General features: G+C 36.4%; 1 protein-coding gene across 1 annotated transcript in view; it reads left to right on the top strand.

Moving 5' to 3' along the window:
* The first annotated feature begins 5,565 nt into the window (after nucleotides 1-5,565).
* ZFPM2 (zinc finger protein, FOG family member 2) overlaps nucleotides 5,566-20,806 on the top strand; it is a 258,193-nt gene continuing 242,952 nt past the window's right edge. The window contains exons 1-2 of the mRNA XM_010577129.1: nucleotides 5,566-5,578; nucleotides 6,400-6,594. Coding sequence (XP_010575431.1) covers nucleotides 5,566-5,578; nucleotides 6,400-6,594 — 208 coding nt within the window. The remainder of the gene's footprint in view (nucleotides 5,579-6,399; nucleotides 6,595-20,806) is intronic.

Genomic DNA, 20,806 nt, shown 5'->3' with positions numbered 1-20,806 from the left:
GGAATATTGAAAGTCTCAGTGATTGAACAGTATCTGACAGTCCTAGTGCTCGACAGAAACTGAAAATTTATTCTGATTGCTACAGTATATATTCATCTCCTGTATTTTATCAGTCCATGACTTCATCCTGGTTGAACATGTAAGGTCTAAAATATTTGAGCCTGGACACTTAAAAAAAATTCTACAACACACAAGAGAAAGCCAGCTTCCCAGTGAGGAACCTGGGAGTATATTTTTGGTAGTGTCTAGTAAAAATTTCTTCCCCAAAAGAAGGAGAAGTTGAATTGTTTCTGTTGGGGTTGTTCACATCACTGTTCAACTTGTCTCCAGGCTGCTGTAAAAGCTCAGTGGTTGAAAACAACCACTCCTTTGAGTTAACTGAAAGGCTGAAGAAGCAGCTAAGCATCTTGTATAGAAATCTTCCCAGAAGGAAGCTAACTCTGAACTACTGTGTGGTGTCTTCACCCCCACTGCCATATTTAAAATGAAATAAAGTGAACCCTCTTTTATATTTTTAATGTTTCTGACTGAATTTTTAGGAAAAAAGTTCCCTATGTGTCTTTCACATGTGAATCAATATGAAGTGTTTGCCTGCTGGTTTTTTTATTTAATTGTTTGTATTTAGAAGAAAATGTTCTTGTTGAAACAGGAGACAAATAGATTGATTTTTCTGAAGCTTTTCCCTCTGTAATCAGAGAGCATCACATACCTTGGTTTTACCATAAGCTAAGGATAATCTGTGTATGGCAGTATGTTTTCCTAGGAAATACTGGATGGATCACACAGAACATGCAAAATTCATGATGTTGATCCAGCGAATTTCAGGCCTCTCTGAGTTATTGGAGTTGTTATTATTTAATGCTACTACTACTACTAATTATACTCATTAACCTCTCCCCAGCCACTCACTGTCAAGTATTGTAGACTTGCTGAAGCATTCTTAATTTGTTAAGAGCACTGATCTATGTTGCTGCTTTGGGAATGTAGGAGAATATTGGTAGGTGGGAAGGAAGCTAACCACTTAACATTTTCATGAGATAATTATTTCAATGATACTTTCCCACTGTAGGATACATGCATTTTAAGCGCAAAGCACTGGACAGGAAAGCATATAAGCATGTGCTTAATTTGAACATGCATTTAAGTAGTTTCATTTAGGGAGAAGTCTGATGAATTTGACTATGAGAAATGATTACAGAACTTACTTACCCAGCTTAATGTTATTGACTTTCAATTATTTCATTATGGTTATAGTACCATAAAACTGGAGTCATGCATTGCTGTATCAGAACTAACAGGCTCAAGGGGTCTGATGCTCAAATTTGTGTTCTGAGGAGTGTTTACCGTAGCAAAAGCATCTTTTGTTAAGTGAATGTAAGCCCTTTTTTGGTGGTTCATTCTCACACTTTTCCATGTTATTAAAATTCTTACAGTGTTGGTTTTGTTTTGCTAAATGTGGCCTATCCTTTCAAGTGTTGAGGTAGCATCTGTTACTCATTGTGTAAAGATTGCCACTTAGCTATCTTTGTGTGTGTGTATCTATATGCTTGGATTTATGTAGAAGTATATGACTGTTTGAGAAAGATTTATTTATTTTTTTTAGCATTTAATACATTAATAGTGCTAAAAAATATGTGCTTGAGTGTCTGTAAATCTGGTACAAATTAGGGAGCACAGTTCAGATTTCCCCACACTGCGCTGCCAAGTGGCCTCAATCAGAAGTAATTTTCTCCATGAAGGCACATGCAGCTCACTCGTCAGCCTCTCCTCAGTAGATATTGTTATTTGTATCAAATTATATGTGGTGATTTTTTTGAAGTGGACTACTGTGTCCACTAAGCCATATAGATTTCTGCCACATTGACTCCTTCATTGCTGTCACTGATTGTACTGTTTTCTACTGCCTCTTGTTTATCTATGTTATTTGAAAAAATATTTGAGATTTATGGTCATATCAATAAATATTCATGAAACAGAGTAAGTACCAAGTGAATAAACGGAACTACCAAACCCCTCAAAATCTCCCGTGTTGTGTACAACACAAGTATTTGCTTGTTCTGTAAAGGAAATAGTTTTTTCAGGGCTTCATGCCAAATCTAGAATGAAGTAATGGAGACTTCATTTGCCTTCAGTACTCCCATTTAAGATTAGAAATTGAGTTTTTACCTAGTGCATTTGGGAGTTCTTAACTGTTTATCATGTATCTAGCTAATCTGAAGCATTTCAGAATCACCTCTCCTTAGATTACACCACATTCTTTTACAAAGTGCTAATAGGAAAAGAATTGCTGAAATGAGAAGACAAAATATCTAGACTACCTCTAGAATGAAGTATTCAACTAAATTCTTAAACCATTTCAGTTTGAAATTTTACTGTTTTATTTAAAATCATATCTCAGAGCTGTTTGCTGTCAGACCACTGTGACACTCAGATGAATTTCAGTAGTACGAATTATTTGGATTTGCATTGCTGTGTCATTATGGCAGTTGTTGGTTGTAATATCACACTTAATCAGCAGTTATTGAAAAGCATTTTTCAGCAGAACAGGGATGGGACCTTGACCCTGTTCCAGTTGAAATAAAAGCAGACATAGTACATGTTGTGCCATAGGTGCTTAATAACATGATCAGTGTAAGTACTGGGTGTAATACTGTTAAATTAAATCAACAATTTAAAAGAAATGCAGAAAGTAAAGTATAGTACTAAAGTAACTGATTAAGCTGTATTTGGACTGTTGAAGGTAATATATCAACATAATAACAACTGGAAAAAAAAGCACTATCAATCAGAGAAAGCAGTTGAAAGAAACTGTTATTTTTAAAAACATTTATTTTTGTCTGTATGTCTCTGTATTTTTAAGTATTTTAAATCAGGGAAGAAGTTGAATAGGCGCTGTGTAGGTTGTTCCCTAGATAAAGGAGCTAGTAAACTTTGAAAACTGACCAATACATTTTTGAACCAGATAAATTCTTAGTTCTCTAGCTGACTTGATTTACTGATATCAGTAAGAGGTTTTTGGAAGCACGTGGCCAAATTAGGCAAACATAAGCCTGCAGAGTTTATGTATTTGCATTAGTCAAGAATATGTAATTCCACACAATCTTTATTGTGAGGTTCTGAAAATTTATTCATTGTCTGTTCATGTGCAAGTAATTGGAGTAGTCAAGAATAGAGAGTTTAATCTGTTTATGCTTACCTAGTAAGTGGCTTTTGATTTTACTGTTTTCTTTAACCCACTCTGTGTTTGAGTGATAATTAAAAATAGCCACAGAAATCAGGCATTGATATTTCAGTTCACATGAAACTAGCAACCAAGAAATACTTAATTTTGCTGTTACTCTTGTGGGCTGGTTTTAACTCATGTTGAACACTGCCTTACTCTTTAGTTAAAGTTATCAGTTAAATTAAAGTTATCAGTTTATAGCTCTGGGCATGAGCTGAATGTATTTGAACACTTAAAAAATAAAAGACGACTCAACATGAATGAGACAGAATTTGTCCCAAGGATCAGGTTGTAGATGGGTGAATTAGACAAGGCAGCAGCAGCTGAAACCTAGAAAAATATTTATGCACCGATCCCTCAATTTCAACAAAAGTCATGCTGTTTTTTGGAGTGCAGCGTCTGATGTCAGCCCCTGAGGTGAACTATTACGTAAGGCTCTGATGCGTGCCTGTATGCGACTGGAGAAACATTATTGGGTTTTATATGTGGGTTGGCATACGCAAAGCAAAACCCGGAGTAGATGCCTGCATACCTCTGATCTCGTTTGGATGTGACAACATTTACAATTCTGTTTTCAAATGCTTGGACGTGAAACTTGAGGAAATGTTACATACCTGTTCATACATAGGATGTATCTATGGAAGCATTTGTCAAGAATTTTGCTTTAGTCTGAGATTTGCTTAAAAGCCAAAGTCCCAACCCACAAAAACACGGGTTTGAACCTGCGCTGTGGAGCTGGTGGGTACATTGTTTTTCTTCTGCCTTCTTGGAAGCAGTGTCAATAGAAATTATAAGGTGTGTGTTTCCATGACTGCTGCAAATGAAAGCATACTGACTGCACTTCTATTCTTTTCTTAATTAGCGTACGGTGATTATTAGCTTGCTGATTACGTACTGGTGACCTGATCAAACAAACCAGTTTAACATCTAGAAACAGACCTAAATGTCATGTATACACGCCAATTGGATTACTTGCAGGTATATTGCTTTTGCTGTATTTTGCAAGTCACTTATTGAAAAAGTCAAATGACAAAGACCCATTCAGCAGGAAGTCGACTTTCACTGAAATGCTGGCTGATGTTTACATTTTTTTCCCCAAATTTAAAATATTTGGAAAATTTATTAAAGGCATGTGGCTGCTTTTGAAATGATGCAAAACATGGTATTTATCCATCTTTATACATGGCAGAAAATTACAGTTCCCTAAAATAGCATATTTTTTGTTTCATTGTGTTTTTCCTTTCTAGTTTATTTATCCAGATGTTACCAGTGCACACCAGTAAATGGCTCTACAGACAATGTCACATATTAATAATATGATGAAATCTGAAAGGTATTTTTTGTCAGTTTGTGCAGAACCCCTTGTGCTTTCATTTCTGCCATGAAAGTGGACACACGTGAGCTGCCCAAACTGCCCATGTTTAGCTGCAGTGCACTGCTCCAGTGTGTGCTAGTGCTTTGTTCTCCATTCCGTACAGTGCGGTATCCACTCTTCGTTCCCTGTGCATAGGCAGTTGCTGGATTTTTTCCCAACATGGCTAGAAGGTGCAATTAACAGTAATGGATACTTTGATAATGAGAATCTTTATTTCTCCAGCCATAATAATAGCCCCTTATTTTAGGAGATATATTGTTGAATGACAGCTAGAGTTGGTGAGTATGTGTCCACAAAAGTGGGTTCATTTGGTCAGATTCTCAGCTGGCACAAATAGTCATATTTCCGTGAAAGATAGTAAGCTGTATTAATTTATGGAATCCCAGCTGGGAATCTCAATCAATTTCAATAAAAAGTAACCATCGTATTCCTAAGAATTACACAACCTAGCCTAAAGTGAATTTTGCTGTTTTAATAAATGTAGGTAGTTGCTGGTTCATAATAAATTACATAAAATTAGAGTGTAGTCAATATTTGATTTCTTTTAAAAATTTATCCCTTCCTTTTCATCGAATGCAACAGAATAATTTATGTATTGTATCTCAGCATGATAGATTATATAGGAATAGTGTATTTAATACTGGAAAACTATCATATAAATACAAATTACATTTTTTTTCATTAGCTGGCTAGCTTTCATTTCGAGGAAGAAATACTCAGTCAATTATAAATGAGGCTGTGCTTTCATTGGAGAGTGAAATATGTAATTTTTTTCAAGCCTCAACCATGTATAATGAAATCTCTCTTTTGAAATCCAGTCTTAAGATGGATTTTGAAACATACTGACATTTAATAAAATCTTAGTTAAATTAAAATATGTTCAGTTATTTCAAATCTCTATTTAAATCTAGGGTAAAATTCTACACCTGCACAAGAGATGTCTTTAGCAAATAGTTACTATTAACCAATGATCGTGAAAAGTGTGTATATAAGAAAGAAGAAATTTTAATTTTTGAGTACATTCCAATTGGTAACTGGGGCGTTCTGTATTATAGATCTGTCAGGCACTGGCTCTTCAAGAGGATCTGTAGCAATAGTATGGCTAGGTAACTAGAAGAAGAATCAAAGACCTCAGGCTGCCATTTCAAGTTCAGACTCGTTCCCTGCTTCTGTAACTGGCCTATGTTTCTGTAGCCCTCAGCTGGTAGTTTACTATGATGGTTGTTTGGCCTCTCTGAAATGAAGTGATAATCTGTCTGAGTCCCATCCATTGACTGGGAGTCTGTTAAAGAGTCTAGCAAATGAATGATCACGGATACTGTCAGGTGCTAGTCGAAGCAAAATAGCAGAATAAGCTGAAGTTTATACGGTCAGTACCTTTGTAGTAATTCACTGTACTCAGTACTGTTAACTCGAGAAATGAAGCCTGTAAAGGGAATCTATTAAGGACTGTAATTCAGCATCAAAAAACAATGACTAACAAACAAGAGAAGGCTCTTCACTGTTTATGTGGCTTTACAAATAGAGCTTTGATTTCCATTGTTAAAATTGTCTGCATTTGGTACTAGAGCCCAATGAATAATGACCCCCCCCCATGTGCGAGTATTAATACATATTATTAATAACACTTTGTGTATTCTGATGTGAAGTCATCAGGAAAACAGTCACTTTCAATTTCAATTTCCATAAAATGTTATTTGTCCAATTCTAATAAATGTTGAACGCAGCCGTGGAAGGAAAAACTAGCAAAAGACCCCCAGTTATAAGTTCACTAAGGTTTTATTTCACATTGTCCTGTTAGATGGTTTTGCCACAGTGTTCCTGATTCTTTTTAAAGGGCCCCTTGAAGATGCCATTGAGGATGAAGAAGAAGAGTGCCTGTCTGAGGAAAATGATACTATCTCAAAAGAAGACTTTCCGTTGGAGGAAAGCTTTTCTGCAGAGTTTGAGCCTGAAAATCTGAGCTGTGAAGAAGTGGAATACTTTTGTAATAAAGGTAATCATTGTAGCCCACCTCTTGAGGGAATACTGGCCAAACTGTATCCAATTGGTCAAAAAGATTTTTTGGTTTAAAATGTACAAAAAGTCCTATTAATATAGTACATTAAAAATAGGAAAATGAGTCACTTGTGGAATTAAGTCTGGTAAGGAGTAAATATTTAAATGTGTTGGAAGATGTACTTTTCAGGGAGGTGAATCGTCTTGCCTTTAATGTTTTCCTCCAAGAATGTTATTTTCTATGTATTTAACTGTAGAGAACAGACCTCAGAAGTCAATTATTATCAGATCCGAAGCTAGCAATGCAGCATGTCTGTTCATTGCTTCTTTGCCTAGGAAACATTGCTAGAAAAACAGATTGTGTCTGTAGATTCTAGGATTAAAATAGAGCTTATTATAGAACTTATTATGCATGGTAGAAAACTAGTGATTTGTGAAAGGATAACTTTTAAAGTTGCAGATGCCTTTTTGATGCATTCGTTACTTGCAAATTATTGAAGATAGAGGTATTTTAGCATAAGCCACACCGATTCATTCTTACCCAGTGTTCAGTCTGCAAGGTTGTGCTGTTTCCCATTCAGCTGACAGAAAAAGCTCACTATCATGTACTGTTATTTAGAAGATTGATTTAACCTTCTTCCTGCCAGATTTCCACTTGATTGCTTTATTGTTTGTCTTCTGCAGGTAAGGATGCCTATCAAATAGCTGGAGTTGTTGTGGTGATGTTCTTCTGTTAGTCCACAACCCCCTCAGACATTTGGATATCGATGACTTCTCTGTCTTTCTGTTCTTTCCCAGATACTGACATACATTTTCTCATGATAGTTTGATATGCCCCTGTTTTTATATTATTTCCATCTGTCTTGGACAAAGTAGAATAAATTCGTTAGAAGAGTCAAATGTTACGATTGCAGAATATTAGTCTTTCTTACAGAGTCTTCAGTCATCAGTGGGGAAGGCATGAAAATGTATTTTCTACATGTCCTATCTGTAGCTTACAAACTCTTGAAAAAATAATTTACTTTTTGCACTATGGGTTCTTGATACTTAGTAAGCCATTTTAAGAGATCAAAAAAGTCTGGTCAATAGTTCAGAGTTTAGGTGCTACAAATCTTACTGTGAGGGAAGAAAGTCCAGATTATGATGGAAATGCTTTACAAACAGGCGGAGTTAAGTGCTATTGTAACTGTGCAGTAAACAAATACTGCAATTACTGTAGTAATTCACTTGTTCACATGCCTCTCAGACACCATTTTCCTTAGCTGAAAAAAAGTACTGTTCCTTTTACTAGCATTACTGAATAATTATTTAAACCACTACTTGCATAATTGTTATACTGGCATCTCTTGAGTTCCTTCTGTCAGCAATGTAAGACTATGCACCACCATCAGTTCACATATAATTAACTCTTTTGCTGTGTTTCCAGGGCCCACCAATAGAAATACTACTGTTTTGGGTGAAATTCAGAAAAATACATGATTTTGTTTGTTTATAGCAATCAATATTGCAAATTCATCTTGAATTTCAAGTTATATTGGCACTTCCCTTTAATGAACACATCTTTCAGGGAAAACACTGAATCCAGGCCATTGTATTAAACAAGATCAGGAATTAAATGGGAATACATTTAAATCTGAATCTTGATTATCATGTTTTATTAAGGACATCTGCTGATTCTTCAAGCTGAATACCTTTTGACTCCTCAGCAGTTCTTTTTCCAAGTATGTTGTAGTTATAAAAGAATCTTAAACCTATACACTGCAACTGCTGCAGAAGAAAAGTTGAAAAGGAAATTTCTGAGGATGAAGGGGCACATAAAACCCCTAATCTACTTCCAGCTGAGGCAGTGCGACACAAAGTCTCACTTTGAAGTAAGTTGAGAATATCCCTGGAAAAGGATGGAATGGGAGACTAGAAATGTATTGGTTTTTATTAATGTGTCAACATCTGTTGAATGTCCTGCTTCTTCAGTGTCACATCTTCAGTGTCGTTAGCAAGAGGCCACATATGTTTTTCTGAGGCTGAAACCCAAGAAGACAAAACTAATCTGGAAAGCAAATAAATTTCTTTTGTGCCCTTTTCTTAGTAGAAGGGATTGTGACTGTATTATATAGTAAATACTAAAAGTGAGACTGATTCTCATGGTATTTGTCATGAATCTGTTAATCATTCATAACCTTTTTTTTCTTTGTAGTGCTTCAGTATTGAAATTAAAAGATGGTGTGAGAAATAAACTTTTTTTCCTAAAAATATTTTTTCTTTAACATCGTGAATAAAAGCTTTAAAATGATATATGTACCAAATAGGTTAGAGAACAAATAAATGCATTCTAATTTCTGTTTGGAGGGCCTGACTTTCTGATTTTTGTTTTGCTCTATGACAGTATTGGCAGCCTGTAAACCACAGTTATCTTCAAAGGAGGGAAAAATAAGTGTAGAGCCATGTTTTCTCATGCAATAGGTTTCCTTTTCCTGGAAAATAACTGAATTGGCATGGGAATCCTTTATGCTATCTCTGCATTCTCCCCTTGCTAGCATGGACCATTAAATGTTCTAGAAAGTAAGGGCATTTTACTGGATATAAATATTCATCTGTCTTGGCTCCCCGTTTCCCTCCCCTGGGGTTTCTTCCTAGCTGACCCAGAACAAGAGGAGAAATGAGTAGTGGGTCTTCCTGCGGGAATCAAGAGACGTGGGCAATAGATGGCACGACTGTTGGGGAGGAGGTGTTTGTGAGGCTTCACCCATGCTATGTTTTTCGTACTTCCCCAGCTCTGTAAATCCAAGCATCACCTAAAACCAGAGGCTTTTAACTATCCCAACTAGGCACTGAAGGCGAAAATTTACTGAACTCACATTCATTCAGATGAATGAAAGTAAAGGATGTACAGGTTCACAACTTGATAACTTTGGCTTTTTGACTGAAGAGATTTTCCTGTCAAACTATGCCTGATCATATTATAAGCAGAGAGCAGTCTCTTACTGTCTAAATTGCAAACAGCTAACCTTTATAAAGCCATACCTGTCATTCCCACCTTATTAATTTGGGTTTGTGAGATTGATTCAGGAGAATAGTTGCCAGAATTAGAAGGCGAAGGCAAAAGCGTCTGCAAAGTGTGAAGCAAATTAATCACATTGATTGAGCTACATGTCATTTTACAACTTCTCCGTTTTCAAAATTATGACTTTTGGCTATTATTTTTCCCTTCTCCTTTTGCTCATTAATGACTTTTACGACAAGGAATCTGGAAAATTCCACCTCCCCCCCCCACTTTGGCAACACCACAAAACCACAATTAACTTCGCTACATGTGAATAATTATTCCTATGTAGTCTTCATTTACACTCAAATGTGAAGAATTGAACAGTGTTTAAGCATGTAAATATTAAAAGCAAAATGGAAATTAGCAACCTACTATTTATCAGGGATTGGTGTAAGCTTGCAACTGGGAATTTTTAACCTTTTGGATGAAGTTTCCCATCCAAGAATGAGTATTTTAGAAGAGCCTCAGAATAGATGGCAGTTAGAAGTTTGATTTGTTTGCAGTTTTGACAGTGAGATTAGGGGAAAGGGAGTATTTTGGAAACAGCCATAATAAATAACACAGTCATAGTGTTCTTCCACTACAAAGCTGCGCTGGTCTAAATCTTTGGAGTAGAAACAAAAAATTTGGTAGGTGGTAGCCTTGGTGATAATGCATTGCATTTCGTCAGTTTGTGGCCTTTGAAAATTGCTGTTTATGCTTAGTTACTACAAATTTCTGCACTGCAGGTAAAGAGGGTATCTGATGATGCTGTCCAAACAAAGCCTGTATTAGCCTGGAACCTCCATTTGTGAAGATTTTTTTAGTGTCCAGATAGTGGATATCTGGAATTAGAGTCTGTACCAGATTAAGATTAATTCAGATTAAATTCAGATCTAGAAGATTTATTAGGTAAGTGCCAGTATTTAGGTAGTCTGAATAAGGAGAAAGTAGCCTGTCTCCCATAGAGAAGAGTGATAGAATAGATGGCTGAAAGCCTTCTGTGGAAGCTAGGAGATAGTACATACAGATTAACTTTTTTTATAGGTAGGAATAAGAAAATGAGGTGATGCTAACAGTTAAAAGAGAAGAAGTGAGCTGGAGGCATGATGGGTCTTATAAAATCAAGAGGGTGTATACAAGAAAGGGGCACAAACAGCAGAATAATACAAAAGCCAATAAATTGGAGGTGATGGGATGAAAAACAAAGTACTAAATCTGGTTCATTTGGGCTGTGAAGTAGTTTATCATTGGCTTTTTAGTCTCTGATTGCTGTCATCCTGCCTAGATACCCTCAGGGGAAAAAAAAAAATCTCGTCTGTTGCTTAGCAAGTTTGCCATACTCCTATGGAGGTGTCGCCTTTTCCTCTCTGTAAACAGCCAGGAGAATAGGAGCCTTGTCTACTTGGTAAGGGTGAGAACTGGCTAAACAAATTGCGGTTCCTTGTGACCTTCTTAGCAGAAGTGTTCAATGAGGGATTAACTTTCAAAGGAAAAGTTATCTTGAGCAATGAGAGAGATCACCTGAGATTAGTAGATAGTTAAGCAGCTGTGTTCAGAGAAGGAGAAAGGCAAGAGAAGAAAATGGAGGCAGGACTATAACCAAGAGAGAAAATGTGGGACTGTTTCCAGAAGAAAGAGGTAAATGGAGGAATGTACGTATCTGATAATTAGAGAAAGCGTACCCATTTCTTGCTACCATGCATACCAGGACAATTTTGTTAAATTCTCCTGTTCTTTGCTTGTAGCATAGCTATTGTGCTTGTTCCTCGTGTTGTAGGCTTCCCATAGTTACTCCATCACAAGGTAGCATTGGCAGGAGCCTTCAGCGGGAGGAGATTCAGTGGCCTTAACACTACTGGTGGCAGATTGGAAAGCAAATGGCTTCTGTTTCCCACTGTTAACTGCGCTTCAGGTGGTGATATAGGAAGATATGGGGGATACATAATGTGGGATGAAGATTGATTGTTTCATGATGCAATGCTTTTAGGATCTATAGCACAAACTGCTATGTATGCCTGTAGGAAATCAGAGTGTTGATGCATAGTTGCAGTTCCTGATACATTGCTTATCTTTGTGTGTGGGGGATGAGGGGAATCCAGTGCTGTCTGAAACTCATATACAGTTCTAAGTTAGCAAGAGGAGAACTCTGGGAATATGTGGGCTTCTGCATACTGAGTGTATACCTGCTGCTGTATTCTCATATTCTACTTGGGCAGGAGAGGATGAGCTCAGAACCTGATCCAGGTTTTCTGTTCATGTATGGTATTTTGTCACTAGCCTGCCAGACCAGCTTAGGACTGGAATTTTTTATGTTAAACCATGTGACCTGATTGTGCAGCCAGGCTTGAGATTCAGGGAAACAGCTGCAGTGTGATTCTCCACATGAGAAAAAGCATATACAAAGCTAAGTTCTTCTGTGCATTAATCTTTCTCTTCATACTTCATGTGCAAAGCTATCATGCTACCATCTATAATACCAGCCAAACTCTTAACACCCTGAAAATTATTACTATGTGTCCCTTTTTCCTCTGTAGTATGACTTTGCTTGTGTATGCCTGTGTGCATCTGTGTAAATATTCTTTGCTTCTTTCATGTTAGGCATGTAATGACTAACAATATGCTTGCTATATTCTGTTTCTGGATCAAAAAGTAGATTTATGCCTTTTTTTCTTCCCTTTTTTTTTTTTTAACCAGAAACCTTTTAATCAATAATGTTTCTTTCCTTTTCAGTAATGGATTTCATGACAAATTTCTACCTCTTTTGCTATAGCAAGTGGAAGTAGGATCAGCATAAGGCAGCTATACCATAATCACTTAGGGCTCAATAAGGAGATCTTTACAGGCAACTTTGTTCTTATTTCTTAACGGGATTAAGAAGCTCAGCTCTTTAAATTCTTGCATATAACACTGACATTTCCAGGGTGTGTTTGGACCAGGGAGTTCAAAGAGAAGGAATAGAAAAGAAAAGCCAATATGACTTTGTTTTTTACCTTGCTGGAGGAGCTGTTTGTGCAAATCGCCTATAAGCTTATTGACCTGAATCTTTGACTCCTTGTTTTCTCTGGATTTGGCTGGAGTGTAGACACTGATAGAGCACTGATAGAGGTGATTGCACAGCCCTCGGCTTTGCTTGGCACCAGACACCCCCCCTCCTGCGCCTGACATTATCTTTCTCTGGCAATACTTCTGTTCTCCTGGAGCTCGTATTCCTTTAATTTTTTTTAAATTTATTTTAATTCATTACATTTTCTTTATGTAGGCTTTCTGAGTAAATGAAGGACGCATTAATTCTTTTTGGTAAATAGAGACAGGAGAGGGCATGTATGTGTGATGATGTATTTTCATCTCCTAGGATAACAAGAATCTGCATAAGAATTCACAGTGCTACTCCTTCCAAAACCACAATAGTTACCTCTTACTGACTTGTGTGTGTGTTTCTGAACCTGTGTTGGATTCTCGTGTTCCCCAGAGTGAGGGTTCCCATACGTTTATCTGTATCCCATGCAGCTGAAACAACCGAATCCTGTGCATCTTCCATACTTTTTGTCAGATGCTGAATATGGACAAAGAAAGGAAGGGGCTTCTCTGATAATAGCCTTCGAAGGGTGCTAAGTCAGAGTTAGATTGGATCCTGGCAGGATGAAAGCAGACCTTTTTCTTCTGAACCTTAGCATTTGCCTTGTGCTTCACCTCTCGTGCTTTCTCATTTTTTCCTGTTACTGGAGCTCAGAGGACCACCTGTTCTCTTGCTAGAAGAGAAAGGAGACACCTGAAAAGGTTGGAGTGATTTTTTTCACCATTCACTTGAGAGCACGGAAAGTCTTCCAGAGTCACAAATACGAGACTGTCTATCCTATACTCTTTTCTATTTACTGCTAACGCATATGTAAACCTCTCGGGCCATATTGTCAGTCCAGCTGAAATCCATATCAGTATTACCTAAACTTTCGTGGGATAAAAATTTTACCTAAGTTTGACAAGCAAACCCTTCTTTTAATCAAGAAATTAAATAATTGGTCATGAAGCAGAAAACCGTACCTCAAAAAGAAACTAGCAAGCTGTGTTTCAAGAAGTAAATACAGAGATCCAAATAGAAAACATTATTTTAACTGTACAGAATTATAAAGTGAGAGAAACACTTAAACAGCTTACTCAACTTTAAGCAGTTTATCAAAGCAACTCCAGCCTTTTCAGTCAGCACATTTTGGTTTTCTTAAGAACAATGAAATTGTAAATTCTATCACAGCTATGAGGAAAGGGATTATTTGGTTACAACAAGTAGCGTAATGTCCCCTTTCTAGAAAGTCACAAAACTTGAACTTGGATTGACTTAAATTCGAGCTCAAATTTGACAGAATATGAATTGCAAATTAATAAGGGTAATCTTCTTTAAAATACAAAATGCACAAATGGCAAATTTCACCACATGTTCTTAGTTCATGTGTACTATACATCTGTTACTAATTTTATTTATAATGAAGGTCCATTTTGCTTTTTTTTTGTTTAATGTGGTGTTCTTGACACAAAAGTTCTGAATACTTTTGAAGTGTTCTGAGACATTCCCTGAAAAATTGTTGTCAACTTGAGCCCAAAAAGCAGAGTTGCTCGCAGGCTGTGTACTATATAAGTCAGCAGTGGGAATATTGGCAGTAATTTAACTCTCAAAGTATCAGAAAAAAGAAATGAAGCAAAGGGTGCATTTATGACATCATTGGATAAATATTGATAGGACAAATATTATTGCTGGATAGATTTTTGTGGATAAGAGTAAAGGAAGCATTTATTTATGACTGCTAAGTCTTTTTCTTGGGTTTGACTAATAGAATTCTAGATTGTTTTTGAAACCACGTATAGTACAGCATGTATGTGGAAACATACCTCCAATGATAGGGAATTGGCTGCTTTTGATATTGAAGCACCTGGAGTGTTGATTATTTCAAATGAAAGCCTCAAACTGTTTACAACAAGGTAAATTAAAATTTCGCTTGGTAAGAACAGACATATATTGCTACCTCGTTATGTAGCAGTGTGTGGGAATCACATGAAAATGGGATGTGTATATGATAATGATTTCAGCTGCATGTTATAAAATTAGATTTTTTTGGTTGGATGAAGAATTCTCTTAAGAGACGTAGTAGTTCTGCAGTGGGGAAGAAACAGAACTGTTTAATTAAGTCAAAATAGGAACTTACAGAAGAGTCTTCAAATTTAGAGTTTGAAACTTGCTAGAGTGTCTCTGAAGTCATCTGTGTTCTGCTGCAGGGTGTTTTAGAATCTCATGGATTGTTGATTTCCATTGAAATAATTTTTGAAAATTATACAAAGCAACAGTCTTTGTTTGGGCCATCTAAATATCTTTAAAAACGTGCTTCTGCTGCTTTTCTAATCAAGTGCCTAGAGCTATGTCAGTTGAACCCCAGGTTGGTACTTGTATATGTCTAATAGAGTTCTTGTATTTGAATGGGAAAGATTGAAAAGATGCAAGACTTGGGGTTTTTTTTTTGCCCCTTTAAATCTATAGAAGCTTTTGGGTAGCCAGTATATCTGAATGATAGTCATTTGTAGTACTGGTGCCACAAGAGTTGCTCCCTAAAAACTAGGATAAATATAAATAGAAGGAAAATCTGGAATACAATTTAGAGAACACTTCCACTGTTCTGCAGGAAATACATTTGAATGAGTGATCCTTGTCTTGAAAGGACTTCAAAAGCAAACAGTGCGATAATGAGAACATACCAAACATTTAGAGAAAGAGGAAGGCCAGACTCATGCTAGATGAACTTGCTGCACTGCAGTGTCTTATACCAGGAGAAGAGTGCCATAGCTGAAATGGTTAGAAATAATTGACACTGTTTTTTAACATGATCACTGTGCTGAAATGTCATTGTGTCAAGATGTCATTTTGTTAAACGAAGTGGTGATTTTAATATGAACCAAAATAGTTTCCGTACTGTTATTTTTGAGAGTTAACAGCTTGCACACATGTAGGTACTCACAGACACATGGATATTCATAGACCTTTCCTAAAAGTTAGGATAAGAGGCAGTGCATTATTTCTGACATTTCCTGGATAAATAATTTTAAGAGTGCTTAGGGCAACTAGAAACATACAGTTATTTCAAATGAGATCTATCCCAGGAGAAATTATGGTTGTTAATCAGCATGACAGAAAACAATAATTGCTTGCAAAGAAGCAAAGTATTGAGATGATTAATATAATCTGAAATAAAATGCAGTGGATTATCATGTACAAGTGCTGGTTTCTTTCAGGTATGTTAGCAAATCAATTACCTGAGGGCCAGATTTTGATCAAACTTACTGTATTTGTAGACTAGGGTCTCAGCTGACTTTGGTGGGCTTCACTGAAGTTATTTCTGATACACATCAGGTGAAGTGATAACAGAGTCTGGTAGTGACAGTACCAGATTTCTCTTCTTTGTCTCTCCGTCTCTCTGTCCTTGCAAGGCTTGTAGAATAAACCCATTTGCATGGCACTGTAGCCACGGTAGTTGTTTACCTTGTCCTCACACCAGATGCCAAATATGGCAAAGTATGGAAACATCCCTCTCAATTTATTTAGTATCTTTATTCTCAGAGTTCTATTTCCATACCAAAAGCTTATTTAAAGACTTTTTTTTGCATTATTTACATGTGTTTTACACCCAGAATGTTTTATATCTGCGGAAAACTTGCGTTGCCATTAAAATTAGAGACTTCTGCTTGTTAAATATATGCATAGAATCCTTTAAAAAGACATAATCCACAAGGGCAGTTAAGTCCTGTTAGATGTCATTGCTATTCTTAAGAATAGCGTGTGCTGCCAAAAACCAAGTTACATTGAATGAATTAAGTACATTGCATTCGTATTTTAAGTTGTATATGGTTTGTTTCAAAGTTACAGGAGTGTTGCTTCTGAAGAGAGGTTCCTGGCAGGGATTCTCAGGTTACAGTGTGTTTCATAGGGTTCAAGAGCAAGATTATCAGTGTGTGTAAGCTGCATTACTGGTCATAGGCATTGTGATAAAGCAAGTAAAAAAGGACAATTTTTGAACACTAATTTATAGTTTATGAAGCTCTGGCACCTAGTTCACATGTGCAGTCTCAGAACCCTCCTTTGGTTGGATCTGGAGTTACTGCCGTTGTAGGTTGTGGCAGAAAGGAGAGGGTCCCTTCCCCCCTGTCCCCAGGAAAGCCTGCCCCTTCACGACCAGTCGCACTGGCCTGTTATCATATGTAAGGTTATGTTCCTTGCCGAACTAAGGTCTACAGTGAGTGGCTCCCCAAGTTTCTGCATCGCATCTGTTTTCTCTTTTGGCAGTACAGAATGCTACAGGCTTCGTAACAATTTATTTCTGAATTGATTTATTATAATTGAGAAGTGATGTTTCACTCTGAACAGCTGTATTAGGATGTTAACAATTTAGGTTTACATTTATGCTGCCAGGAAGAATGAACACAAACTGAATTTCAAACTTTTAATGTTCTCTCACTCTAATAGAAGCTGCCGTGTGCTGTTTGTGACTGGTACAGTCCTTCACCCAAAGCTATTTTGTCTGATGATAAAACCATAAGTGTATGAAGCTTGCACATTTTTCATCTCTTTTATGACCTTATCTTTTGTGAGCGGCTTCTGTGAAGGTATCCTAACTATAGGAAGCACCTGGCAAACATATATGATATCTATGCTGTGATAAGCGGTTGTGAACAAGAAAGTAGATCTGTCAGTTCTGAACTGTTCATTGTTAAAAATACTTTGTTGATTTAGCTGATTGCAAAATACATTATAGAGTGACTAACAGCTGCTCTAACATTCCTAGTCAGGAAAGTTCAATAGTTACATTGTACGAGACTTTCTGTAAGAGCCTAATATTGATAGGAACAACATGGATTAAAACAGCAGGGTTGAGAAGAACTGCTAACCCGTATGCTTTTTTAAAGTATCGCAACTACTTGTGGTACAAGCTGATTAAGTACAAATTGGGAAGTCTTTTAATTTGTTGAAAAGATTAAAGTGAAATTACTTGTTAATATTCAAGTCTCTCTTTTCCTACTTGTCAGTGTTGTCAGAGATGTTAGAGTTCTTCCTCTCATGTTTCTGGTAATATGTCTCTTTTACGGTCGTCAGATTCCCTGACCGGCTGTACCACCTTAAATTACAGTGGTTTAGCGTGTTCCCTTGTACCCACTAGGATAAAAAACACTAGGATATTAAAAACCACATTAAAAAACTTGGAACTGTTTTTGAAGAGCAACAGAAACAGTTAATGCTGGTAAGAAATAGTAAGGTCAAGATGAAAATTCTATTCATATTACAGTATTGAAGTTTGAATAAGACTTTTTTTTTTTTCTCTTACTTAAGCAGTATTTTGTGTATTCAGTACTTCAACATAAGGCAGAGATTTGTTTCACCTAACTTTAGCTGGCTAAAGATAGGTTCCTACTCTAAGCTGTACGTTTCAGAGGATGATTCATTTCAATTATCTCAGACACCAAGAGAGGTCTCGTATCTCAGGCATCCTCGAATAGGCGGAGTCAGTGTGGAGGTTTCTCTCTTCCCTGTCTGTAGGAGCGCCTACTTAAGTAGTCTGGACTAGCTTAATTTTCAGACATCTAAAGTTAGAGGAGATGAATTCTGCCCAAAGTATAGCTTTAATGCAAAGTATAGAGAAATAGTTGAAAGTCCAGCAGGCTTAATTGACTCGTGACTAAACATACTAGATGACACTACAGATTCTTGCTCCTATGAGTCTTTTTTCATGCAGTAATGTTCTTTTAAAGGACAGAATTCACTTACTGATCTTAGTTGCCAGAAGTAAAAACTTAAACGGAAGCAGGTTTTGCTTCATTTTAGAGCATTTCTCATTGCTGGTACTGCTATACCACACTTTGGTGTTGAAAGTAAAAAGTTATTTCTCCTTTAACTTAAATACAAAATCTGGTTGAGCAGCAAAGTAAAGAAACAAGCATGAGAAAAAACCCAAACAATGGGATTAGAAAGGAATCAGCAGGTTAGTAGCAAAGTGAGTGGTATATATAAGGCAACATGCACTTGATTGGACTTGGAAGAAAGAAAAAAATAATGTCCTGGATCCAATTAAATGTCTACACCTGTAAATTAAAAAAAAAAAAAAATCAGTTTTAAAATAAATATAAAAAAATGGTGTTATTGAAACTGGAAAATAGTCAGTGAATGAACAAAAAGAGTAAACAATGGAAAGAAAATAAATTCTGTAAGGAAAGAAACTCCTTTGTACTAAACAAATGTTAGCTGCTAAAGTAGCATTAAGTAAGGGGAAAGAAAAGAAAAAAGCTTGAGAGATGTGTTTTGTTATCAGCTCTTGTGCTAAGCCTCCTTTTGGCTTCTTAAAGTTGCAGTGTCTCCAGCACCAAATGGATTGACGTGGTTGTCCATTTTCATCTGACCTTGGTGCTTAGCTGAGCCTGGGATAGACTTGCTTCACTGATGGATTCTGAAGCCCACAGTAATGCACTGTTTGTTGGTTTCAGAAGCAGATTGCTTCAGTATAGAGGGAGAGTAGTATGGGGGAGCAGGAGAAATCAGTGTTGTGGTATTTCAGGTCTGTAATGCATGGACTTGGTGGTTAATAGAAAATATCAACACAAATAATTAGAAATACTTCTAGATGCAAACCAAAATTTTCCTTAATGTAATTTCTACACATTTTATTGTACTCTATTTGCACAGGACATGCATTAATTCATGAAAACTTGATTATGAAAAACAAATAACAACATACTTCATGAAACACTGAAAAAACAAGTTGATGAAAAACCAAGCCGTCTGCTAACATACATTTTCAGATCTTTCCTCATCTCCCCAGTACTTAATTAGTGTGCTGTAGGTTGTATACCTTAGCTGTAATTTTGTCCTTCTTTTGCCCTTCAGCCCAATCTTTTCACATAAGTTTCTCCTCCTCTTTTAAGTCTAATAGTTTTGTTTGTTTGATATTCTGGTTGGTTGCACTGATTGAAAGAATGCTCAAATTTGCATGCTAACACCAGGTTTGCATGTGTTATAACCAGGAAAAACTTTTATATTTTGGAGCTAAAATTTTCCATGCTTGGGCTTGCTCTAAAAGAATTCTTATTATTTCTAAATTTTGTTGTTCTGATTTAGTCCACAGAGATCTATTGTTTGCAGTGGAAGAAGAACATTTTCTTTAGTATAAAAATTCCATGCTAAAACCTTTTAAGAGCTTTCTATGGTGATTATACAGCTTGAGTCAGAAACTCATGATCAGAATTGCCCTTGTTGTGAAGTGCTTTCCAACATTTTGGAGAGCATTGGAGTTGGTCTTGCCAGGCTGGAACCTTGGAAAATTGTCCTTTGTGTCTCTCCAATAAAGAGCAAATTTGTTGCAGCTGTTAAGTAGCTATGAGGATAGAAATATGAAGGTAAAAATATCTGATAGGTTCTTCAGTCCACCCAAAAAAAGCAGAGCTCTGTTTGATTACTACAAAGTAATTCTACAAATGCTAATTCAAAGTTGGGTAGTTGGTTAAAAACAAATAATTGCTAAAACTACTTCTAAGAAACTTGGTAGCTTTTTCAGCATGTGAGTATTTTAGACTGTATTCTGAAAGGTAACTTCAGATTGAACTGAAGCATGTGAACTTCAAATGCCTGGGTAAAATTATACAGTGTGTTTAACAGGAAAACTATACTAGATAGTTGTGTTGTCTCTTTGCTTTACGTGCCTATGAATACACTGGACCATATTTTTAGTACTACGAATACACCGAGCTATATTTTTGTTATCGAAGTCTGGAGTGAATATAGTATTGTGTTTGTGTGAGAAGTAGTTTACCAGGCTTTTATACTTAGGATTTGAAAAACTGTTTGCTTTATGAATGCAAGGAAGAATGTGTTATTACAAGACGTTATATGTGCACATGAAGTTAATACTTTATAGTGTTTGTATATAATCATGTACTTGAAAACTCTGGGTCACAATCTTATCTGGTATAAATATAGCTCCAGTGATAACGTATGGGGATCTGGCATGGTTTGTTGTAATCACATTTCTTTACCTATGTTGCTAATAAAAGCTTTTGTTATCATCAGTGGGGAAAAAATTACAATTTACTGCTTAATTGATGTGCTTTTTGCTCCTTCTTGCTCTCCTATTGTCAAATCAACGGTCTGATTTGCAGATTCTAAAAT

The sequence above is a fragment of the Haliaeetus leucocephalus genome, unplaced genomic scaffold, assembly GCF_000737465.1.
Source record: "Haliaeetus leucocephalus isolate CR32 unplaced genomic scaffold, Haliaeetus_leucocephalus-4.0 Scaffold555, whole genome shotgun sequence".
Classification (NCBI taxonomy): domain Eukaryota; kingdom Metazoa; phylum Chordata; class Aves; order Accipitriformes; family Accipitridae; genus Haliaeetus; species Haliaeetus leucocephalus.
The sequence above is the reverse complement of the archived record's forward strand: the minus strand, read 5'-3'. Positions and strand labels throughout refer to the sequence as shown.